The 25,112-nt window shown below is 40.0% G+C and overlaps 2 protein-coding genes across 4 annotated transcripts; one reads left to right on the top strand and one right to left on the bottom strand.

Moving 5' to 3' along the window:
* The first annotated feature begins 1,199 nt into the window (after nucleotides 1-1,199).
* Chi (LIM domain-binding protein 2 Chi) lies at nucleotides 1,200-18,067 on the top strand. Of its 2 annotated transcripts, none has more exons than XM_065481901.1 (10): nucleotides 1,200-1,497; nucleotides 1,754-2,206; nucleotides 3,967-4,255; nucleotides 11,373-11,466; nucleotides 12,580-12,682; nucleotides 12,747-12,919; nucleotides 13,399-13,608; nucleotides 13,661-13,784; nucleotides 14,835-14,962; nucleotides 15,693-18,067. In XM_065481901.1, the coding sequence occupies exons 1-10, from the start codon at nucleotides 1,455-1,457 to the stop codon at nucleotides 15,975-15,977; spliced, it is 1,902 nt and encodes a 633-aa protein (XP_065337973.1). In that variant the 5' UTR covers nucleotides 1,200-1,454; the 3' UTR covers nucleotides 15,978-18,067. The 2 variants fall into 2 exon arrangements, with proteins under 2 accessions (XP_065337973.1, XP_065337972.1); XM_065481900.1 differs by having other exon boundaries at nucleotides 13,661-13,793.
* A 589-nt stretch (nucleotides 18,068-18,656) lies between these two features.
* On the bottom strand, nucleotides 18,657-24,763 carry LOC135938296 (LMBR1 domain-containing protein 2 homolog). Of its 2 annotated transcripts, XM_065481898.1 has the most exons (13): nucleotides 24,556-24,763; nucleotides 24,395-24,500; nucleotides 24,173-24,339; nucleotides 23,246-23,413; nucleotides 22,828-23,038; nucleotides 22,549-22,725; nucleotides 22,354-22,492; nucleotides 21,478-21,653; nucleotides 21,290-21,423; nucleotides 20,156-20,466; nucleotides 19,990-20,097; nucleotides 19,063-19,086; nucleotides 18,657-19,010 (listed from the first exon to the last, which is right to left on the bottom strand). In XM_065481898.1, the coding sequence occupies exons 1-13, from the start codon at nucleotides 24,621-24,623 to the stop codon at nucleotides 18,832-18,834; spliced, it is 1,968 nt and encodes a 655-aa protein (XP_065337970.1). In that variant the 5' UTR covers nucleotides 24,624-24,763; the 3' UTR covers nucleotides 18,657-18,831. The 2 variants fall into 2 exon arrangements, with proteins under 2 accessions (XP_065337970.1, XP_065337971.1); XM_065481899.1 differs by lacking the exon at nucleotides 19,063-19,086.
* Nucleotides 24,764-25,112: the final 349 nt, after the last annotated feature.

The raw sequence follows: 25,112 nt of genomic DNA, 5'->3' as shown, positions 1-25,112 counted from the left end.
AACTAGCCGATAAATAATAACTCTAGTTGTTCACAACAAAATACTGTTTTGTTTTAAGGTTTTAAAGAAATAAAATTTTAAAAATTTTAAACGTGCAAAAGGATTGGTATTTTCTGGAGGCGTGAATTTATTTTGAAAAATATTAGGTTATTTTTAAACAGTTCTTAATGCGGTACAGACGATTATTAATTTTAACCAAATTTGAGGTTTATTTTTTTTTTATTTTGCTCTCCAGAAAATCGTGCGTTTTTTGTTGAAATAAAATTAGTTGGGTTTTGCTGATTCCAGTCTTTAATTTAATTAATATTTAAAAAAATTTATGCAATTATTGGTTTTACAAGATTTGTTATTATATGGGCAGCAGATCTTTAATTAACTGTTGAATACTAACTGAAAATTTATTATGGTCAATATCATAGCAATCTTACGAGCAAATTCAGACTGTCTGAGGAACGATGTATAGTGAGGTGTTTATTTTTCCACAATTCTGCAGACAGATACTGCTCTGCTAGTATTAGTGTTTCGGCTACTGGTTACAGCCTTGACTCATGAGTCATGAGCTAGATTAGAAAATATGAGTTTCAATTAGAGTTTGTCACAAATTTCATGCATCAATTTAACATTTTTACGTTTATGTATTAAATGCAACCTAGAGTGTTTTAATTCCCGTTACACTGCGGGTTATTAGACAAGTTTTTGCAAAATTTGTGGAAAAAGAATAAAACCTAACGAGTGTGTATTAAATATTTGATATTATTCTACTTGCGCAATTTAATTCAATGCTAACCGTACAAGTGTGGTAAAAATTATTTAATCTGTATGTATAGATTATTCTATTTTATCTTAAAAAAATAAATAATTACGCAATGTAAATTTCAGGGAAACACAGAGGATAAGAGAATCTTATCGTCTCATGTATTTCAATAAAAAAGGAAACTAAGTATTTAAGTAGGAATTGATCGCAGGGAACGCATTTTTATGCGTTAATTGTAGGAGCAAAATCTGCGGCGGCACATTTTGCCCGCGCTCAAGGACCAAAGCCGGTTGCATACCTTGTCAGGCGAACCAGATTGTTGGTAAGTGCAGGCGGAGAGGCACGAGACGCGTTCGGATCTCGCGGCCGCGGAGGGGGAGGAGGGGAATGCAAATGAGAGCGCGGTCGGCCGGCCGCTGGCGCTCGGTCGCGGGCGGGCGCGTCACGTTGGCAGCCTTGTATAGATGGCGTTGTTTTGACGCTGTCATCTTGAAAGTCGCCCATTTTTCTGTCTGCTTTGAGCAAAGAGCAGCAGGCAGGCGAAGCTTGAGCGAAAACAGTGCAGCATGAGTGGAGGCGTGCGCGTCGTCTGAGATTCGGCCCGAATTCGACCGAGCATCGAGCGTGCCACGAGCCGAACTTTCACCGAGCGCAAAATGGGCCCGCGTTTCGCCGAGACTTTCGGCCCCGCACACCGACAATGAGGCAGGGCCGCGGCGGCGGTGCTCCGAGGACAAAGAAATGTAAATCCCCGCCGGCCTCGCGCCGGTTGTCCCTCTGCCACCCCTCGCTCCCCCGCCCCCGCCGAATCCGCGCCGGAAGAGGCCGATTCGGCCAGTGTTTACATTGCGCCACCCCCGTATCCCCCTTTCGAGGGTGGTAGGGCCTAAAATTCACCCCCTGAACGGACCCCGGTCCAAATGTTCGCCCCGCACACCTAATCTATCAATTTTCTTTACGGAGTTAAAAACTAACAGCGGGCCTTGTCCGGCGTTGCAGGTTGTAACAGCAACAGACGCGTTGTGTCCGGTTTGAACCTGCCTCCAACCCTGGACGACACGTCTGCCTGGAAGCAGGCGGGAGGCCCCGGAGGCCCCAACTCAGGCGCGTCACCCTCCGAGCCTCCCCCTGGCTTTGCGCAGCAAGTGGGCAGCGGAGGGCCGGCGCCGGGCCAGCCGCCCCCCAACCAGCCCTTCGGGCCCGGCGGCTTCCCCTCGGGGCCCTTCCCGCCGGGAAACTCGGCCGGACCTGCTGGCTTCAGTCCCGGCGGCAACTCGGGGCCCTACCCGCCCCCGGGCGCCGGCACACCTACGTGTCCCCCGCAGTACACGCCGTCGCCGGCGCCCTCGGGCTCCTCCACCCCGGGGCCCGGTTCCGCGCCGCCCCAGTTCTCGGCAGCGCCGCCTCCAGGCGCCGGGGGCGGCTTCCCTGGTGGTGGACCCCCAAATCCAGGTAAAAAACCACCCCTTAATCGCTCACCTGAGAATCATTTCCTTCCAATTCGTCTAACTCTTTTAAACAAATTGTTTAATTTTTATTTCATCTCCCTCTGCATGTTAAAATTAAAAGAAAACCCCTGAGAGACTATAGGTACCCCTTAGTAGTGAGTTTTTTTCACCATTTTTAAATTAAAATAAAATATTGTTGGAGTATGTAGTTGTTTGGTTAAAAACTTAATGATGTACATATAACAATTAAATTCCAACAAGCGTTTTTTCACCATTTTGGAGCTTTAATGCCAATGCATAAACCTACATTTAAGAAAATATTTAAAGCAAAAATATTACCTAAATAGCAGTGTTTTTTTGTTAAATAGTGGCTGCTGCATCCTCTGAAAATCTAGCCTTTAAATGTTAAGAAAATCGGCAATATTAGAAAATTATTTTACTGTTGCTTTCCTGTTTTTAATCCTCTTTAAATTTGGGGAAATTTTGAGTCTTCTTGATTGATGTAATTTAGACAAGAATTATCGCTAGCAGTAAAATTTTAAAGGAATATAAACAGTTAAATTTTATTATTAATCTAGTTGAAACTGGAAAAATCCAGATTCCGCCACGAAACAAGTCAACTGTGTCTTTCAACTTGTAACTTAACTAGTAAACATACTTGTTATTACAATGTGTTATATTTAGAACATTAATCTGCACCGTGTTTGGCTTAAATTACATTTTAGCATTCAAATCCTTAAATCATTTAGGATGTTGATAGTTAAATTTATTCAGAAATTATACAGAGTGAATAAACGAGGACTATCCATAGCGAATTTTGTAGAATTGTTGTTCAGCTATTTTTAATTAAGAACAGAACCATTTTATCCCACATTTTCATTTAAAATTTAAAAAAATGTAACACGCACGCGGGAAACAACTTCTTAAACATTATTACGTGGTTAAGAAGTTTCTCTCACATTTTCAAATGAACATCTTATCAATTTTATTAAATTTGGGAACTAAAAAAATAATTTACTCGTCAAGTTTACAACTAATTGATGTTGACAATAACCAGAAATCTTTAAAATAACCATAATCTACGGTAAACTTCTATTTTTATATCTATTTTTATCAAATATTTAATTTATTATTTATAATAAAAATTTGACTAAGGTATTTGAATTTGTGCTATAATTTTTACAGCAACAATTACTGTTTAAAGCTCTTCGTTCCTTTCATGATTTATTTTTTATTTAAAAAAGATTCATCAAAACATTTCAAATTCTGTGGAATTATCTGCTTGTGTTTGTCGGTTGGACAGAGCAGCTCTTATTACCAACTGCTGACAATTTCATGCAATTTACAAAATTAAAATACGTGCATTAAAGAAGATGCAATTAATGGCTTTTTGTTTTAAGTCTCTTAAGAATTGCATTGTCTCAGAAACATTACGTTCTGAAAACTTATTCAGAAATTACATTTTTGTATTCTTACTTCTTTTCTAATCTCTTAACCATCCTTCAATTATACATTTCAACTAATTATCGAATTTTACCATTCATTTTCACGTACACAGGGCTACAACAAGAAACGTGTCATATCTCAAAGTTTCTTGTTGACTCGTCTGCGCGGTGATGAAATCCACTGGTTTTCTTTTTTTTAAAGTTTGGGCAACAGAGTATTTCCTTTATAGAAAAAATTAATTTCGTAATACCTGTTTTGATGCAACATTGGCGGGAAATTCCACTAACCCCCGCTTTTTTCCTCACCTTGTGCTTGCAGGTGGACCGCTTTACAACGGCCCTGGGTCGTTTCCCTCGAACGCGGGCTTTGTAGGCCGGCCGGGCTCGTCGGGGGCGCCGTACGCGGGTCCTCCGCAGGGTGGCCCGCACCCTGGCCACTTCCCCTCGCCCGGCCAGCCGTTCCCCAGTGGGCCACCGTCGTTCGGCATGCCGCCCGGCTCGCCCTTTGGACACCCGCCGGGCCACCCCATGCCCCACGGGCCGCCCGTGCACGCCATGATGCCCGGACAGATGGGCCCCGGCGGGCCCATGGACCGAATGGACCAGGGGTGAGTGACGGTTTTTATTTGTTGATTTTAACTATCGCCTGGGTAGAGGTTTTTCATAATTAAAACGGTTTTAAACATTGATTTATTTAAATTTTTGTTCATCTAAGATTTGTAATTAAAAACTACTTAAATTAGCAATTTTTCAGTTAGTAAAAACTTCTGCCCAGTTTGAGTGTGATTTTATAAATGGCCTGCATGTTGACCTAGATAAATTTTTATTTTGGAATATTTTTACCCCATCAACAAGGGTTGGATTTCGGTATTGTGCGGTAAAATTCTGCGATGCCTAGAATGGCAATAAATTGGGTATTTTAAACGATTCTTCTAACTAAGCAGCACCGCATGAATTTTCAGGCCGAATGCGAAAATAGCGAATTTAGTGGGCCTGCAATAACTTGTGTTGTGTGATGTGTGTTATGCTATTTTGGTGAGAGGGAAGCACGTGCGGATTTTCGCGCGAAACTGCGAATCGCAGTGGACACGGCGGCCGCGTTTCAAGGATAAAAAGTTTCGAGCCGATAGCAGGCTGGGGTGGAAGGTGAGCACGCAGGGGAGTATTTAGCATGATCCCCGCGAGCCCCGAATATTGACGTGTGTGTCTTGACATGTGGCGTTTGCAGGCGGTGCTGCCACCTGTCCCAAGCCGAATGCACCCCCGCAGCCGCATTTCCCAATTTTTCGTCCGGACGCGGATTTCGGCGCCCCCGAATTATTTTTTTCTTGCTCCGCTCGCTCGCTCTCCGCACTTTTTCCCGGTTGATATTATTTTTGCAGCGCTCGCGCGTGTATTTTTTTTTTGCTTTTTGCATGCTCGCGCCCGTTGCCATGACTACTCGGCGGAGCTGCTATCTCGGTGCTCCTCTCCAGGCCCTTTAAACACACCGTTAAAGCGGATGGACGCAACCGGCGCCGGGACGCGCGTCCGTCACGCTTTGTCCCGATCAATCATCAGTCACCTCTCTCTCTCTCTCTCTCTCTCTCTCTCTCTCTCTTTCGCTTCCTTCCATTTGTTCACTCGTTTCAATTTTTCCCTCGAATCACTCAAAATAAATGACAAGAGGCACAGACCGTGGGCGGAGGTTATCGTTTCAACAATTTTAACTTTTAGATTTATTTTGATTGATGTTTCCACCTTCTCATAAATTCAACAGTCAAAACAATAAATTTATTTTTGAAATTATCCTAGATGATGTTTGAATTGAATTATGTAATTGTCTCTTTCGAGTCAAAAAATCATTTAGTTTTCCCCCAGATAAAATGATATTTTTTCAAGTTTGTTCGGCCAGTAATGAATTCATTAAAAATATATAAGGTGTTACAAAAACTTTCAATGATTTTTTGCCATTTTTCAAAGCCAGGTTTGCTTTTTAGTTCTGGGATTTGCCAAAATCCCAAAATCGTTATATTTAATTTAATCATTATCTTTAATTTCCTCCTTACATTTTTTAACTATTTAAATGTTGACTGCACAGAATTGGGAAAATTCCTCATTCCATCAAGATATTTATTTTCCTGTTTGTATAATGCCAAAATTTTTGGTACAGTTTATAATTAAAAAGGTCTCTAGCGGGTAAAATAAAATACCAGATTAATTTTTTGATTTTCAATTTTGTTTAGAGCCTTGTACCAGACGTCATTGTAATTAAATTGCCACAGAATGCAATTTTTACCCATGTTTAAAATTTGTTTGAATTTTAAACTCTTTAGGGTCAACTCACTCTCCACTTTTTACCTCCTTCGTGCAACTTTCCCAAAGTAAATTTTGGTAGGTCAGTGACTCTTGAAATTTATTTTCTTCAAATGATTATTAACCCCGTCCCTTTCACGCAATTTAAAAAATTCAAAATTCATCCCCGGATCTGACAGGGAGAAGGAATGTGGCCGCGAAAGCCGTTTTCCCGAGTCACGACTGACTCTGTGCCGGTGAATTGCACCTCTCGAGCCGAGTTTGTTGCACCTCCTGCGAAAGGATTGTTCTTGAAACTGACTTCTTCAGTCGGCTGCCCGATGCGTATGTACACACACGCCTATATACTCGGCCGGCGTACATAGGTTTATGTACCTAGTCGGTGGAGAGGCTCAAGGTCGCGAGCAATAATGTGCTGCTCCTCGGATTGTGAGGCAGCACCAGCCTCCTCCTCCTCCTCGGCCGCCGGTGAGCGTCTTCGATATTCAAAATCGCACGATGAGTCAAGTTCGCTTTTGCTGAAATACAGAAAGACCTCGAAAACTGGACTGTGTAAACTAAAATTAAAATAATGTGTGGCCCTGATTAAACCTTTTGAACATTTTTTTTTACCTCTTGTAAATATTGAAGTTCAAGGTTTACGTTTATCTATGAAAGTCCTAGAAAATCTCCGTGACTTTGACCAGTTTTGATATCAACATTCTACTCTAATCTTGGATAGTTATAATGAATTTTTTTAATGCACCAATGACTTTGGGGAAGTGTTTCTGGCTGCCAGGGTAAGAGCACTAGTTTGCAACCTTGTTACAGACGCACGTTTGGTTTTCATCTTTTTGGTTTACATTCTAAATTTGATTTAAAAAATTTCCAGCATCGCTGATTTATTCGAATGTTGCTTCGGACATTTCGGATGTGGACTCGACCTACGGTATGACTAAATTTGCCTTGAATTAAAAACTCAAAGGGTATAAAATATCGTTCCTTCTTTATTATTCATTAAGAAATGCCCATTTCATTACTTCGTCACCTTCAACAATGATGCGTAAGCACCAGAAAAGAAAAAATCTTTCATTCCCAATCAAATTTCATTCTCAGAGCTATTTGGGAGCTGTGTTGCAATGCGCGTCTGCGAGTCACGTGCGGCCGTTTACTTCTAAAAATACAGAAAAAAAGAAGTGGCGGCGTTGGCAGCTCACGTGCACCCCCGCGGGAGCCACGCGAGGGTGCTCACCGGGTCGGTGCTCGCCGCTCACTGACTGCCGAGAGCACTTTGTTCTCTCTCTGGCTCGGGGAGAGAGACACACACACACAAACCTAGCCTCCTCGTGTGCAGCAGCAGCCTCCGCAGATCGATAGGCGCGGTACGGAGGGTGGTTCGCCCCCCTCCCCCTTCGCCAGCCTGAAACGCGGCCCGTTCGGCCGAATTCGGGCGACTCGCGGCCGCTGTTTGCCGACTCGCGCCAGCCGCCCCAGAGAGTTGCGCTTCTCGCTGCATCCCCTTTAAACGCACGGGCTTGTGACGTCACGCGCATTGTAATATGCTGATCTGGCCGGTTGGCCGCATGCACAGGGGTGCGAGCAGCGGCTTCGCCCCATCGGCGCCCTCTCTCGCTCTCGCCAAAATGCGGGCCGCGCAAAACGCCCTACCGTGCCTGAAATTGAATTATTTAAACGCAAAATGAAGTTCAATTAATAGAACCATCACTTGCAATTTAATCAATCATTGTACCTAGAACAGGAAGAAATATTCCTTGGGTGGTTATTAAAAATTTAAAAAATGACTAGTTAGAAGGGGGTTTTAATGAAATAAAGCTCCGATATCGAAAATAAAATCTTTCAAGTTTGTATGCTTTTCAAGGGGGAGGAAGACACAGTATTCCCACTGGGAATCCTGCCAATCGTAATATTTTCGCTAAAAAGGAGGATTTTACAAATGATATATCACTACTTTTTTCTGGGCAGATCGCAACGGAAAGAATGGAAATCAAACAAAAAGATTGAAATCGAGCAATTTACTTTTTTCTATTAGTAAACATTGCAAAAAAACCTTATTTTCATGTAAATAACAAGAAAAGTGCATGATTGGACAAAAAATTGTATTAATCAACCAGATAGTCGTTCAAAAACATAAATTCCCCTTTTGTTTGGTCAGCGAATTATGCGATCTATTTTTGCGCGGCGGAGGACCGCGGACGTTCATTATTGGCTGGCGGTGTTATACGCTATTGCAGGCCAATCATAACGTCCGTGATCCTCCGCCGCGTGAAAATAGATCGCTTTTCCAGATCCCATAACTCGCTGACCACTTCATGACGGTGAATTCGCCTTTGAGGGAAAGAAACATGTGTTTTTAAACTTTTATAACATAGTTGATATATTGTATAAAAATATTTTCCACTTGCCTCAAAAGGCGTTCATTTCTAAAGCAGTTAAAAAAATGCTTATCTATTCATGAATTCAAAACTAGACCGAAAAAATTTAAGACAAAATTATATTAAAATAAATCCCTAGACAGATTAAAAAAGATATTGAAAATAAAAATATCGTTGAGAGAGAAAAATGGCAAACCAGTGCTGTATCGATTTTTGTTGCAATTCAGCCTGCAAAGTTTTGGAAAAATTTCGAATTTCATCCTACTAAACATAATTGATTTTTGTTTTTAATATACCTCATTTCTATTTCTAACCCTTTTCCTTTGTATAAATGAATGAAAATAATTTAATTTCTCTTCTCCAACTAAATGTCAATTATCATGAATTTGAATATATATTTATTTTTTTCAACGGGGGAAGCAAGTCTATTAATTCTGATTTGCTCAAACCGAGTTCTTTTCCGTCTTTCTTGACCTAGCCCAAACGCATCGGTTTTCAATCCTCTCTGCTGCTTGAAAACCTGCGAGCTCGTGTGCGTTAATCAAAAGCAGCTGACTGCACTCGCGTGTTGATTCATTTCGCCGTCGGCCGAGCATAATAAATAAGTTGTTTTCGCACGTATTTCACGTTTTTCAAATCAGCTGGCTGGGCTGGCTGATTAATTTTCCGGTCTCGTCTGCGTGTGCAGAGAGTAAGTGGCCAATTGACGAGAGTGACATCTCCAAAAAACGCAGGCAGGCAGGCGTGCGTGAGTGGAATTCGTCATCACGCCTCTGGCCGATCCGCACTCGCCTCGCGCGCGTTATTTACGACTGAATTAATTGCGCGCGCCGAGACTCATTCATCCGTCGCTTTGATATATCTAACATAAGTGCGGTCTTTATCCCTTCCCTTTCGAATCAGGGGTGAATGAGATTTTCTTTCGCGCGCGCGTGTGTGTGAGCATCAGATGTCGCCGCGGCACTTGGTAACTGACCTCTCTCACGCCCGCTTTCATACCCACTTGAAGGGCAAACTTATTAATTAAGTTAACATTTGAATCAATTTTTAAGTAAAGTTTCAGACATCTTTTGAAAAAATGTGTTTGAGTGAACTTACAAAGTCAAAAGGGATCAGCAAATATGTTGCTCCAAATTGAAATCATAGGAATTTAAAACGGAAATGAAAGGAAACCATAAGTGAAAAACGGGTGGTTTCAGTCTGCTTTTTTCAACTATTTTTTTTGTGTGTAGAGATAGAGACATGACTATTTTTGTATCCACCTGCTAATATTTCGTCTGAATTGGCATTTTAAACAGTCAATTATAAAGATAAGTTAAAATTGCTGGAAATCTCTGCTCTGTGTCGTTCATGGTTTGCACTATAATTCAAACGAAAATCGGATTTGGCAGGGGTACTTTTTGCGGTATTTGCAGCAAGAAACTTCTTGCGTATTTAACCAATATTTATTAAGCATGGCTGGAGTGGGATAGAATTTAGGATCGATATGGTCTGTCTTTTAAAATATAAATTGTTTACAAACGTATCGTACGTAAAAAAGTATCTATGTATAATGACTGTGTAATATGGACAAGTGAGCTAGTCTCACAGTCTCACTAATTTTCGGCACCTCTTTTTATTTAGCAAAGTTAATGCTAAATCTTTTTTTTCTATCACCCTTAAGGTAGACATGAATCCAAACTCATCTAATTTAAATTAAATTATTTCATCATTTAGTTTGTTCTAGAGAGGGATTTTTTGAATTTTGTTTTATTTTAATTTTGAAAATTTACAAAAAGAAATCAGGACATTCAGATTTTTAAAATTTCTAGAAAAAAATCAACGGTTAGTCTATTGCTTTCAATTCTTCTCGTCGCGACATATCTTATTTTGTGAAAATCATGAATATGTATCTATACCTATACTGGAGAAATATAAAAAAATAAGGTGACATTGCTCGCCGTTTGGTTAGCCTGCAAAATTTGGAGCTGATTTTCTCAGAAATTTGAACAGCAGCTTGGGAAAATTTGAGCTTTTTCTAAATATTCAGAAAATGAAAAAAAAATATTTAAAATACCAATTCCCAAGTGGCAAGGGAAATTGTCCATTTGGCATTTGCTTACACGGCCAGGAAGTTAGCTGATGAGGCTCTATTTTACGTTTTAGGGCTAGAAAGTGGCTCTAAACAAAACAAAATAATTTTTGCAACATTTTTTTCTAAAAATTCGTATGTTTGGCGAAACCCTAGTCGTTATTCTGGAGTCAAAGACCCTTGGGTTGGAAGGAAAATGCTGTGCCGCGACGGAGAAGTAAAGCAGAGCGGCAGGGTCGGACCCTGAGACGCCGGGGCACGTGGAGAGGAGGAAATTTCGGCGGCCTCGGTAGGGAGGCTATGCCCATGCTCAGTCTCCGCCGGCCGGCCAGTGCTGGGCTTGGAGGGGAGGGTGGGGAGCGGCGGCGGCGGCTCCGCGAGTGTGTAGAGTAGAGTGCAGTGCGAAGCGAGGAGCCATCGCAACCGTCGGCCGCCCGCCCGTGTCCCCAGCCGGGCCCCCGAGCGCGCAGGGGCCATGCCAGTGCGCAGCAGGGCCCGCGCCTCGGCCCCGCCACAGCAGCCGCTTGGGCCCCTGCTCGGGCCCAATGCCCAGCCCGCCATGAACCTGCACAACGACCCTTTCTACTGCTCTCCCTTCGGTTCGCCCTACTTCAGGTGCCGGCTCGATTTTTTTTGTTTTCCACGAGCACCAACGGGGAAAAAGACGCTCGGCCTTATCTCTAATTCCTTTGCCGGGGGCCTCGGGATTGGCCTTTTGGCCGGAGAGAAAAAGAAATCGGCCAAGGGGGGCACTTGTTGATTCGCGATTGCTGCGACACTCGTCGTCGTCGGCGGCATTTTTATTGGCTCCAGCTGATTCTTGTTGGCTGGTTAATTGATTCGGACGCGCAACGCTCCCCCCCGCACCCCTCCTTTTTGTTGTCGCTCTTTATCAGCGGCTGATAAAGTCGCCAGCCGCATGCACTAAACTTGTTTGTTTGTTCGTATGTGTGGACCGCGTTTTTTGATTCGTCTTTGTTTTCGCAGGCCTCTGCCAGTCCCGCGACGGCACACGCCCTACTTCGGCCAGCCAGACTACCGAGTTTATGAACTCAACAGGCGGCTGCAACAGCGGACAGAGGTGAGTTGGTTGTTACTTTTTTTATCGCAGTGCAAACCCAGAACGGTTGACGATTCTGGCCAGGGCAACGAATTCTGTTTTTTACTGACGTTCACGTCAAATTTGCTCGAATTATGCATTTTAAAACCATTTCAATCACACATTAAACTGTCTTGAGCCCGAGCTGGCTATCCCGTCTATTGGCTGAAAATTTGACCTTAGTGCAATTTTTCCCGCAGGAGAGAATTTTAAATTCACGTGGGGCAAATTTTAAGACAGTAAATTGTATTCTTCGTAGGAGATTAAAGAACGCTACAACTGCGTTGTTTTTTGGAATGAAATCACTCTCTATTCCTTAAAATGGTGAATTAAAAATGTGTGTTCAAAATAATTTCAACTGTCAAAAATATATTAAATGCGTAGTTTTTTATTCTAGGAACAAAAAAATTAATACTGACATGACAATTAAAATTCTTTCACCTGTTAGAACTTTTAAGGATAAAAACTCGTTTTTTTTTCAAAAAAATATGAGCTTTAGTAGGTCACCCGACTTTTTCAATATATTGAAAAAATATGTGTAAATTTTGAACTGCAACAAAAAATATCAATCAAATGACGGAGGAAATTAAGTTTTGCATTTAAAAATGCAATTTAAAGCTTAAAGCTTGAGTAAAAAATAACAAAAATGGTACTTTAAAAATATCAAATATTTTGCAAAAACAATTTGCTATCTATTTGCGACCAAAAATCCTGATATTGAACATGGTTTTTAGCTCAAATATTGACTGCGTTTCATTAAGATGATAAAATAATAAATGAACATTTTTAACTTTGTTAAGAATAAAATTATATTATTATGCTAACCAAAGCAACAGAAATTTAGCTTCAAATAAATGTTCTTTATTATGGGTCTGCAAGGTTATTTTGCCCCATACATTTACAACCCAAAAATTCCATGTCAACTCAAGGCTTTGCTTTCAAAAATAAAATTGAAGCACCTGGTTCTACAGTTAGTCAGTAACTTTATAGATACAAGATCATAACACAAGACCCTTTTTGCTCTCCACTATTGCTCAAATCAGTTTTTCCCTCTCTCAAAACTTAAAAGTATTTTAATCGACATTGTGGTTGCAGGAGAGTGACAATCTGTGGTGGGACGCTTTCGCCACCGAGTTTTTCGAGGATGACGCCACGCTCACTCTCACCTTTTGTTTAGAAGACGGACCGAAGAGATACAGTAAGCTCCGAAACTCTTATGTGTACACAAACATGACTAACAATCTCCTCTGCTCTCGTTTCAGCCATAGGCCGCACACTTATACCAAGATATTTCCGTAGCATATTCGACGGCGGAGTGACGGAACTGTACTACAGCCTCCGCAACCCTAAAGAGAGTTTCCACAACACTAGCATTACGTTAGATTGCGACCAATGCTCCATGGTCACCCACCATGGAAAGCCCCTCTTTACTAAGGTCAGTACAAGTCAATTAATAGAGGTGAACAAAGTGAACAACGGGACGTAAAAGGATGTTATTTCCACATATAAATATTTTCTTGCGTACACCAATCCTGTATGTTTGTAATATGTACAAGCGTATGAATCATGTCGTTTCAAAATTACTTTCGTAACCCAAATTAAATATGACTTGATCTTTGCCAGAATTATGTAGAAATAATCAATTAGGGTTTGCACAATACCCCTTTTTTCCAGGAAAAAACAAAATCTTTTTTACAGTAAACCGCCGTGATCTCGAATTCTATAATTAATTAATAATTGTGCTTGGCGTTCAAGAAAATTTTTGCAATGCTTTTCTTTGCTTTCAATTTGATAAAAATCAGTGTTGTCACCTATATCTATTTAACGCTTTCCAATAATTTTTGAAATAAATTTATAAAACAGCTATCAAAAGAGAATGGATGAATGAAAACACGTACAAAATTCATATTTTAGGTGTGCACCGACGGCCGATTGATATTAGAATTCACCTTTGACGACCTGATGCGAATCAAGTCGTGGCACCTGGCCGTTCGAACGCACAGGGAACTGATTCCTAGGTCTGTGGTGACGATGCACGCGCAACAGGACCCAAGCATGTTGGACCAGTTGGGCAAGAACATCACCAGGCAGGGCATCACCAACGCTACCCTCAACTACCTAAGGGTAAAGCCTTTATTTATATCCGTGAATTTTATTCTGACGGTTTTATCGGCAGCTATGCGTCATCCTGGAGCCTATGCAGGAGCTGATGTCGCGGCACAAGGCGTACGCACTCACGCCCAGGGACTGCCTGAAGACAACTCTGTTTCAGAAGTGGCAGCGCATGGTCGCGCCGCCCGGTAAGAGAGGTAGAAATGCTAATACTTTACACTGGATCTCCAGATCAGCACACAAGCAGTCCCCTCAATTTTATATGACGTGTTTTTGACCGATTAATTATTTTCTTCCTACATGCGTTTGCACAACTGTCTGTCAAGTTTAAAAAACGAACTGAAAGATTTCCCATGTGGTTTGAATTTTCTATTTTTTTCCAAAAATATGCAAGCTCAGGGATGGATTTTTAAAGCCAAAGTAATGCAAACTTAAGGAATTTTAAGAGTTAAATTGAAGTTATAAACTATAAATTCACTCAAAATATACTAAGTACAAACTTTTTACTAGATCTTTTTTTTAATTTCTAGTAAAGCCTGTAATTAAAAAATATGCCAAACTGTGCTTCTCTTTCTTTTTTTAGAGGGAGGGGTGGAATTTCAAATATTTTTTGAATATTTACTCTTAGAATAGAGGGAGTTGCTTATTTTAATTAATTATTATTTTATTTTAAGTGGCTATAAAAGGGTGGTTATTGAAAAAACTAGACTGTCTTTAGCTGAACCCTTTTTCATATACCAAGAAAAATTTATATGATGTTTGAAAAAAATAATATAAATTAATTTATTTGCTTGGATCGGAATGAACTTAGATAAATTGACAAAACTAATTTTTACTCGCTTCAGTTTGTTTTTCAAAATGTACATTTTTAAATTTGCTGTCAAGCTAAGAAAATCACTAGAACAGCAAATTTTCTGTGTTTTTATTTTCAATGTCTGATGTAATTGGTAGTCGGATATTTGTGCTTCTTCCATTTCCCTCCCTCCACTCTGTGTTTCTGTGTGTTGCTGTGTTAAGACTGCCTGTGTGCTGATGGCTGAGATGAAAAAAAATCGCGGGCTTTTGAATTAATAAGAAACAATGATTGATCAGTGAAACGATGTAAAGTCTCGAATGGAGATCCTTGCACACCAACACTTTCACTTAGTCGATTCGTTTGGTCACTCTCATGTAGCACTGCATGCCATTTTGCCCGTTGAGCGCCGCGCCAGCCTGCTTTAACTCTTTCGCATTTGCAGAATCACAAAGGCCTGCCAACAAAAGACGAAAACGCAAAGGGTCGCAGTCCGGGGCCGGTGCTAACAACGCTCCTCCGGCGCCTAACAAGAAAAGATCTCCAGGACCTAACTTCTCTTTAGCTTCTCAGGTAACGTCAAACCTACAATCTATTTGTAATTCAAATTCCTGATTCACAATTTTTTCTGTACTTGAAACAATTTTTAAAAAATCGGGAAAGAGCTAGTAGTTTTCTACATTGCTGTTGTAATTTCTGAGAAAATTGGGATTAAATTTTGCCTGCTTATCAAGCGATGAGCGCTGTTTCCTTATTGAAAATGGTAATTTCTTTCGCCAGAGGGGAAATTTACCCCTAAATTTCACCGTTTAATATTATATGACAAAGAGAGGAGTTGATTTTAAGCAAAAAATGTTTGACCTTTGGAGTTGCCATCCATTTTAATAAAGTCAACGCTTGTAGGCATTTTTTTAAACGAAAAGAGAATTTTTTATGTAGAGAAGAGTAAATCAGTCAATTGGAATGTGTGAATGAGCCACGCTCGCCCCTTAGAAAATGTTCACGGTCAGTCTGTGGGATTATCCGAAATACATAATACAGACCATTGCTTCAATTGATTCTGTAGTTGATCTCCTTGTACGATTTTTAAATTTCTCGTCCTGACCGTACAAGCAAATAAATGGACAGACAATTTTTACTTGCATCTTGGGAATTTGTCCAATTTGATATATCACATTATTGAGAAAAAATTGTTTACACCAGTTCAAACCATTGAGTTTTCCAATTTTTTTACGTTGTCTTGGAATAAAACGCATTATTCTGTGTTCATTTGGCCTGGACTAAAGTTAATTTTCATTTTCAGGATGTAATGGTTGTGGGCGAGCCGTCGTTGATGGGCGGCGAGTTTGGCGATGAGGACGAGCGACTGATCACGCGTCTGGAGAACACGCAGTACGACGCAGCCAACTCGCTGGACGACAACAACTTCTCGGACTCGCCGCTGCCGGGCGGGCCCAACAGCTGGGGCGGTGGGGGCCCTGGTGGGCCGGTGCCAGGGGGGCCGGATTCGCGGGGCCAGCCGCCTGGGCCGGGCAACACGCCGTCGAGTCAGGATTCTGAGAAGAAGTCGCCCGCAGTGAGCCAGTGAACGAACTGAGACCAGTTAGTTTAACATTTTATTTCCGTTCACCCGTTTCGCATTTGCATTTTTGCCCGAGCAGTTGGGACTCGAGTACTTACTTGGGAGCTCGAAAAATTGAGTGCAGCATATCAACCAATCACTCTCTCACTCGGCGCGGGGACACTTTTAACTAAACAGTAATAATGAAAGCAATTCTTGCCATGCGGTCGGAGAGACAGGACACACAGTATTTAATTGAAACAAAAATCGCAGTTAGTTACTTTAGCAGCAGCAGCAGCCAAGACTGTCCTTGATCGATCGTCGATTGTATTGTGTGTGCGTGTGGACACTTCTTCCTCGTTGGACGTACAGACGGACGAACGGAAAAATTCAAGACGGTGTACAGTTTTAGTGAGCCACCGTTTCAACCGCTCTTTAATCGCCACCTCGGACCCCCTACTCCTCCCCCTCCTCCTCTTTGGATCCTCAAAGTAATCACTTTTATTCTCATGGGAGCTTTGATGATCTCAATTTTAGAATGTCATACATTTTTTAGGCTTGGCTTTCAATTAAAAAACCAACTTGCAACTTTTGTAATCCTCTTGGTTCTCTATGTAATAGAGTCAAACCTGTGTTTCTAGTTTGTTTCTAGCCGGTTTTTTGCTGGAGTCGCTTACGGTTTTTCGAAATGAGCCACATGAATCGGCTGGGTTTGCACAATTTTGCAGATTGGTGTTTTTATTTAGGGTTTTTTGCAGTAAGAAAATTCCTTGCGTTGGACTCTTCTTATTTTGTTACTATATTCAGTTTAAAATTTAACTTAAATATGAAAACGACATTTTGTTTGGAAAATATTTCCCCCGATTACACTATTTAAACTATTGTCTCTGAGGTTTTACTGAACAAGAAAAATTGTAATGATATGAAATCCTCTACTGTATTGCAACTCCGTTTTTTCTTATTTCCTGACAGTAATATTACCAATTACTCCTAACTGGAATGTTGTTTTATGACTTCGAATATTTCCTTAAAAAGTTTACCTTATTTTTTTTCGAAAAATTTGAATGGCTAAGGAGTATTTATAAATATTTGAAAATTTGGAAAAAACTAAAAATTCTTTTAATTCTTGTATTTAAAAACAACTTTTTACTCAGTTGTTCATATTTTTTACAATTCAGACACTTGAAATGTCAGTGAATACTGATTCAACCCTAAAATTGGCATTAAAAATTATGAAATTTTTTTCTGGTGCAGGGAATGATGTTATTTTTATGAAAAATGTTAATATTTACAAATAGTTGAACCAACTTTTGAAATATAGTTGATTTTTAACTGCTTTTAAACATTTTGAAGTGGATCGAAATGCTGCATCAGACAAAATAAATTACGCATTTTAAAACCAACAAATTTAGTAGAAAATAAATTCAGGAAATAAATATTTTATGGACTTAAAATAAGGGATTTTTTCCGTATCTGCAAAAAACCCGCGAAAATACATACATTTACAACCCAGTGCAGTTGTTTGACAGACAAACCCTGAGAGCCGGAAGAAGTTGTTGTTTTAACCCTTCCTCAGTGCAGTTTTACGTTTTCAAACAGTTTTTTTTACTCTTTTGAGGCTTCCATCATGAGTGGGCCATGGTTTTTACTACCACGTTTTATCACGTCCTCGTGAGCCCCCTCCCTCCCAGCCTTCCCCAAATAACACGCAGAATCAAAGAAAGTTTCTTCAACTGTGCGGCGGCGGCAGAATTTGAGTTTTCTAAGGACAATTCCTATTTTTGTTTGTGACAAACAGATTTTAAATGATGTTTATTTTGAGAGGTTTTATTGATTTATTGTTTCAAACGAGCGACGGACAGGTGCTCAAATTTTAAACCTTTTCGAAATTTGTGAACCGCACCTCAGCCGAGTCCGTGCTAAAAATAACTCGTTTTAGAACAATAAAAAGGGCCTCGAAAGGTCGAGTTGCTTCTGGTGGCTCCCAGGGGGGCCGAGTGTGTGTGGTTCATCGGCCGCATTTTTTTTTCTTTTCTGGGGTCGAGTGCCGTGAGCAACATAGACCTTGAGAGGGACGAAAATACCAACAACCAACCATTTATACACAAACACACACGCGAATAAAGGTGAAAATCAATCCTTTCTTTCCTCCTTTAAATGTAAACGTAGGATTTTCTTCTTCTGTGTTGTCGTATTGTTAAAAAAATAAAAATTAAAAACACACACTAAACGGTTGATTGGTTTTAAGTTTTTAAGAAATTGAATTTTCATTATTCTTCCATCATGAGTGCGTTCGGAAAAACTCACTCGCGCATCTAACTTGACTGTTTCAAGAAAGAGAGGGTATAACATAATGAATTCTAATCGTGAAAATGCATTTGTGTATTATAAATTCAGTATTAAGCATTTCAAAGTACAAATGAACGAAAAATGGCTCTTTGCGAGAATCTTGCTTTATTTCCGGAATTTATTTAATTTATTTAGCTGGAAGTTTTATATGAACACACAGACTCTCGAGGTAAAGAGAAAGAAATTAGTAGTGCTTTTGTGAAGGCAGCTATGGTAGTATGATAAGACGCCTCATGCATGGAAGGACAACCAGAAATTGTAAAAAATACTTGAAATTTTCAGTGAATACATTAAGATATTATACTGTAAACACGATTGATAAAAAATAATAATGTCAAAGTAAAAATTAAACCCGAGTTTTAATATGAGACAAACCCCTGATTTTTTAATTTCTTTCATTAACAAAAAATTGCACAGTACATTGGAATGTTACTTAAGACAGGTACACCACAAAAAAAGAGACTCGCTTTTGGTGCTAAAACAGCAATAGTTAATCTAGAGCGTTAGTAATGGGCAAAATACAAGTCTTTAGTTAGACGTCATCAAAGAGTCCCCGGGGCAGCTGGTTAAATCGGGTCCTTTCTGGCAGCCGGAACGTGTCGTCATCCTGACTTGGGTGCAGCTCGGCAGAGTTATAGTCCAGCGGCTCTACGTCACGCAAAAGCACAGTCCGCGCCGACTCTTGGCCTTCCCCCTCCTCGCCACGCCGAACTAAAACAGTAGAGAAAATGTTTCACGAAATTACCTTGCCTCAAGATTCAACCTTCAGTTCCAGAAGCGTCTTCTCCTAGATTAAATAATAAATAAAAGTTAGTTGGAATGAAACAAAAATATTTAATTCTTCAAATTATTATGCACGATAATTTATTTGAAAATTCTAAAACTATCGTCAGTAATTATTTAGGGCTTGTTCATTTATTTTTTAGTGAAATAGTTTTAAGCTGATTTTGAACGTTTTTCAGGCAGCCTACTGTCTGCATTATTAGCAATTAATTGACTCTTATGTGTATTATGGCATTTCTTGCATAAAATAGTATTTTTTTTTTGCAAAAACTCAATAGTTTAACAAAGGCCAATTTTTAAGAGTACGTTGGTTAAAGGATGCATTTTTTTAAATTTCAAGACATAATCTACTAAATCATCAATAAATGGATTTATTTTGTCTGGATATTTGAAGAAGGTGAATCAACATTACTGCACCAAATAATTACCAAAATGAAACAGATAGAAACTTTTCAAAGATGACAATTGTTCTTAAAAATAGTTTGAAACACACACGTCATTTTTTAAAAAAAAATTCAACGATTTTTGTGACCGTTTTGACCTCTTTAGTTTTGTTGTTTATTCTAGAATGTGTAGAATCGACTGAATTTTTTTATTTCCATAAATAATATTAAAAGAAGCAAAGGTTGATAATACAATCCAGTTTTTGAAACATTTTCATTGCCTTATTCAAGTATCAAGGAAATAAGTGGCAATTGGGCCGAATTTTGTTTCCTAGAATTATAATTTTTATCCCAAAATGAAATAGACATAAACAAATATAACATAATTATAGTTTCGGAGTTGGAAAATCAAAACTAGAACGCTTAAGAAGCCTGTTATAGGCAAAAGAACAATAGAACACAAATGTTCACGGACTTCTAATATGATTTTTAACCAAAACAAAAAATTTGTTCGTTATACCAACCTCTGTCATCGTTTCTCATCCTTCGAATTCCAAGTGAAGTGCCAAAGCGCTCGTGAAAGTCTCTTCGGCGGGTCGAGGTTTCCTCACTGCGCTGTCTCCGTCTCTTTTCTACAAATTTTTGAAATAAATCTAAATACAAAATGCTCACATACAAAATGGCTATTACCTCTCTTGACCAGATCCCTGCCCTCGTCGATCAGGTCGGCGGTCATGTCGTCCTCGCCGCCGATGAACTGGTGGAAGCCCAGTGCCGAAAGCAGTCTGGAGCCGAGGCTGAAATAGGTGGCAGCGCTCAGAAGCAGCAGCACCGTCGGGAAGTAAATATTGAAGCCATCCGAGATGATGCCAATCACGTCCATGTGACCCATCACCTGCGTGTAGTGCGTCTCCAGAATGTGGGTCTTGATCACGTGGCTGTCCATGTGGATCAAGCCCAGGAAGTTTAAGCACATTGGCGGCGTCAGACGACACAACATCCTGAAATAAAAATATGCATTCGTTGGGCTGTGAAATTTAAACGAGTGATTATTTTTTACGGAGCTCCCAATCTTTGCGGGACCATCAAATGCAGTATAAAGCCATTTCAATCACAGTTTATAAACCGTCTAAAACCATAATATGTAACTACCGAAACCGTCTAAAAGTCTGGCAGTCGAAAAGTCTTAAACCGTCTAAATTAGCTACATTCCATGGAAAAGTGGATAATTTTGTTTATATTTATTATAATACCAAAACCAACAAATACCTTGCCAAAAGCCAATAAATATATAATTATTATTATTCGGTATTTATTCTGAATTAACAGTAATACGCAAAACCCGACGGACCTGCGAACTGAGGCCAAACAATCGGTGGATAACTAAAGCGCGAGATTCTTCCTCACGATGTTGGCAGTTCCCAGTACTTCAGCCTTCTGCATCAGGTTTGTTATTAATTTTTAAATTTCGAATGCGTCGATCTGGCGGACCATAAATAGCAGGAATTATTCCTGAGGCAAATTTATCAAATTGTAGCGAAAAACCACTATAGTTTTTGGATTAAATAAGTGTCAAGTTATGTTTGAAATTAAATATTTACAATATTAAGAAGATTTCTCTGGTCCTGAATTTAAATTTCCTTACTTGTCCAAGAGTTAAAATTAAGCCCCTATCTTCATTAATTAGTTAAACATAAATTTCCTGTACTAATAAAGTATGCGACTATGCGTACCAAACGGTTCCGAACTCATTATGGTTTTAATTTACAGTTTTGAAAATTTAAAAGCGTTCATAGAAAATACAAAATAATAATTGTTACTCACATTCCAGAAAAGATGAGACTGTACTCGTCCGTGCCATGGTGGCCGGCCAAGTAGTAGAAGTTCAGCACTCGCACTTTGAAGACGGTCGAGTAAGCGCAGAAGCAGAGATAGGCGATCACTAGCGTCGAGATTAGCTGCAATGAATCAAAATTAATACAAGTATATTTTTCAATTGGGAGATGAAGCACCTCTATGGTGAAATAGTCGTAGTTGGACTTGGCTAAGTTGACTATTCTAGCGAATATAGAAAGTACGGGGTCTTTGACGAAGAAAGTCAACTCGGACCAAATGATGGCGGCTGACAGGGTGCCCGCGCACACGGCCGCCGTCTTCAGCAGGTACTCCTTGCCACGGAAGTACCAATCTGGAAATATGCAAATCAAGTATATTGAATACAGCAGTTTAATTAAGAATCAGACACTAGACAGGTAAGCGCTTCAGTTTAATGTGTCGCAGTTCTCAAAAATTGTATATAAGCCGCTCAATAAAACAAAACAATTTAATTTAATATTTAAATTATGGGACTTTAGAATAAAAATGGAACAAAATATATATTAGCTGTGCAAAAATTCCTTGTCCATATGTTACTATTTTTCTTGACTTGATGTTTTTAATTTTAAACAATTTTAAAATAAAAATCAAGGCTGATGAGAGCTAATGTGCTGTAAATACTGCCGGTAAAAATGTTAAGCCAAATTTAAAATACATTTTAACTTCAAACAAATTTGCACGCAAAATCATCCATTAATTCAAAAATGCATGTGTTCATGTAAAAAATAAACAATTCTGGAGTGTTTCATATCTGCATGAATGTCAAATTTAACTAAAATTTTTCCAAGACCATGGCATAGCTCTATTTTAAAATAATTTAAATTAAAGATTAATCCTAAAAAATCTGGGTAGTCAATTGTTCATTCGTCAGGAAGTTTTACCCCTCATAAACTAAATTAACTCAAGGGATTTTCTCCGAATTAATTTAAAGTGTTACAAGCCGCATAAAATTATCAAAACTATCCTGGCATAATTAAAACAGCCTGAAAGATCTATATTAGATTAAAAATTACATTGACTAGGTGGCCACCAAGCGTTGGGCCTGTTGTGGTTGCTGAAGAAGCGCGACGCGTCCTCCAAAGCAATCACCTCGTCCATCAGGATGACCCACTGAGCCTCCGTGCGGTGCTGCATCTGCAGGGCCTTTTTTACCTGAAGAATAAAATTATCATTCTGTACACATCATCTTTAATCGTTCCGCTTCTTACCTGCTTGTGGAGCCTGACGAGAGATTTCTCCGTTGGCTCATCTGGCACTGATCCGTCGGCCAGCGGACGCCGACCCATCCTGTCCCTGATGTCGGCCGGGATTTTCTGCATTATCGTCTCTAGGTGTCTGTGCAGGTAGTGTCCTGGCCCAATGGACAGCGTGACTGACTGCAAGTGCTGGAAGAATTTTAAGTCATATATAAAATAGGAAAATTAAGGAAGATGATTTTAAATTTTCAAATAGAAAAAGTGAGCGCTTCAATTAAAACAGTGAGATACCTCAAGCACATCGTCAACAGCCTCTTCAGCCTCACTGCGTTCAGAGCTGAGCTTGGCTGTGCGGAAATACGCCTTGTTGAGAGAATAGTTGTATGAGCTGGCGCGCCAAAGAGAGCGAGGCACCTCGACCAGGGCATGTCCCAGCAGCAGCACCAGAAGGAACAGACCCCACGTGTTGCTCGCGCTCGAGGCTATGGCTTTAAGCTTGCCACTAATTGAAAAAAATGTATTTTTTTATTATAATAAATTGCGATTCTATTCACATTTTTGAATGGATAATAAATTAACAAAATTTAAAAACATTTGGATCACAATTTTTTGCAGCAATCGTGCAAATTGGCTTTGATTTTTATCTGAAATTAAATAATAAATTTCTGAAAGATCATTTAAGCGTTAGAATTGAATTTTCAGCACTCACCCGTCAACGTCAAGGCCTGGTTTTAAAATAATGTAGACAAACAGCACGCAGCAAATGAAAAGGTATGTGCTGTAGTAAATAGCGTTGTCGATCAGCGCCGAACGCAATTTCCCCTTGACAGAGAAGTCGCCAGCTTTAGTGTAAGACTGCATCAACGGCAAAATCAGCCTAATGACAAAACCAGTTGTCTGATTAAAATCAAATAAAAATTACATTGATTAGGACCAAGTAACAGTTGTTGTTAAATTTCATAATTTGGAAAAATTATTGATAAATCAAAACGGTTTGTCAATGATTTTCGCTCGATTTTGATTCCTCTCCTCGCGATCTATTCAACTAAGTGCGAAATTTTCCCTCCTGCCGAAACAAATCATGATTTTCAATATAGAAACTATGCTCACCACTTGATTAGCATGCAAACTTTGGAGCCGATTTCCTCAGAAATTGAAACGGCAGCCTCCAAAATTTGTATATCCAATTTTTTAAATAGGCGACCACTTGAGGTTGTGTTCATATTAGAAATATTAAACCAAACTTCATCCTCGTTGCAAAATTGTCGTTTTAATTTCTCGATTATTGTTTCAAAGTCATCCAGTATGTCCTATTCATGAGGCAGTTTAGGCTAGCTCCAAAGACCAACTGAAATTAAAACGACAATTTTGCAACGAGGACGAAGCCTGGTTTTCCAATATATTTTCCAATGTTTAGATAACATTAATATTAATTTATAGGTTTAAGTAATTTAAAAAAAAATCCAGTACACATATCAACATTACATAATAAACATACACAAAATCCTCCTGTTAATGGATTATGATTTATGATTTATGTTACAAGCATCTATCCCGTTTTTGTTTATATTGAGACTGAGATGTGTGGTTTTTTTAAATAATATATTTTTAAGGATTTCCTCCACGGCTCATTTACCAAGTGAGGCACTGCGAAGTCCAGTAGACGACGCGCCAGAGATCAGGGAACACCTCATCAGGCACGTAGCTCCAGGGAACCTGACAAGAACGACCATCAGAACCGTTCGTCACAGCTGCCTGCTCGGACGTCGCGTTGAGGCTTTGCATGCATTGTCGGTAGACGGTCTGCAAATACAATGTTAAATATTCCTCAGAAAGAACCTGAGAATAACAAACTCACGGATGACACGTCCAAGGGCAGCACGAAGATGATGAGAAACGAAAAGTACCAGGCGACCAGAACCGACGCGGTTACTATCACGTGGTGTTTGAACCAGTTACCATAGCTGTCGAACAGAACGGTAAGAACCTGGACAAAATCTTCCTTTAAAGACATTATACCGGAATAAAAGGCAAGCTGCAAGCACAAAGGTGACGACCACCTCTGCCAGGAGCGGCCCGAGCGCCATGTGTGGACAGTCTTACTGCTCGTCCGACGAGTTCTTCGGCTGCTGTTCCTCTTGGGCCCTTAGTTGGGCCTGGCGTTGCATCTGCTCCAGCTTCTCAAGCGTCACTGTCTTCAGGGGCATCAACTTGGGCTTGCACAGGACCAGGCTGGACACGTCTTCCGAGTGCAAAAGACCCTGCTTCGGCAGCACCGCGCTGATCCTCGACTCGTTCGACGCACTGGCCATCACTGGGACAGGCACCGCGCTGCTGAGGCCTCCTCCACCCACGGCGGCCCAGTATTTGGACAAAGGACTGCTGACTGAGACAGACAGTCAGACACCAGGCAGCCAGCCAACTGAGCCAACGCACACAGCTGATCGATATACCCATTAGCCCTTCAGCAGCAAATTGGCGCTGAATTTGAAATTCACATCATGCTGAATCTTTTTTATTGAAAAGGCAGGGATTTTTTTAATTAGAATTGTGCTTTTTTATACTGTAAGTTGATT

This window comes from Cloeon dipterum, chromosome 3 (assembly GCF_949628265.1).
Source record: "Cloeon dipterum chromosome 3, ieCloDipt1.1, whole genome shotgun sequence".
In the NCBI taxonomy this organism is placed as follows: domain Eukaryota; kingdom Metazoa; phylum Arthropoda; class Insecta; order Ephemeroptera; family Baetidae; genus Cloeon; species Cloeon dipterum.
This window is presented reverse-complemented; position numbering and strand designations above follow the sequence as displayed.

Excerpts from the sequence above, each read along its gene's own strand:
- LOC135938296 (XM_065481898.1), bottom strand. The coding sequence starts at position 24,623 with ATGGCGCTCGGGCCGCTCCTGGCAGAGGTGGTCGTCACCTTTGTGCTT. Across the intron at positions 24,501-24,555 it reads GCAGCTTGCCTTTTATTCCG|CTATGGTAACTGGTTCAAAC; the intron begins GTATAATGTCTT and ends TCTGTTCGACAG. Across the intron at positions 21,424-21,477 it reads ACGACTATTTCACCATAGAG|CTAATCTCGACGCTAGTGAT; the intron begins GTGCTTCATCTC and ends GATTCATTGCAG.
- Chi (XM_065481900.1), top strand. The coding sequence starts at position 1,455 with ATGAGGCAGGGCCGCGGCGGCGGTGCTCCGAGGACAAAGAAAT. Across the intron at positions 11,467-12,579 it reads GGCTGCAACAGCGGACAGAG|GAGAGTGACAATCTGTGGTG; the intron begins GTGAGTTGGTTG and ends TTGTGGTTGCAG. Across the intron at positions 12,683-12,746 it reads AGACGGACCGAAGAGATACA|CCATAGGCCGCACACTTATA; the intron begins GTAAGCTCCGAA and ends CTCTCGTTTCAG.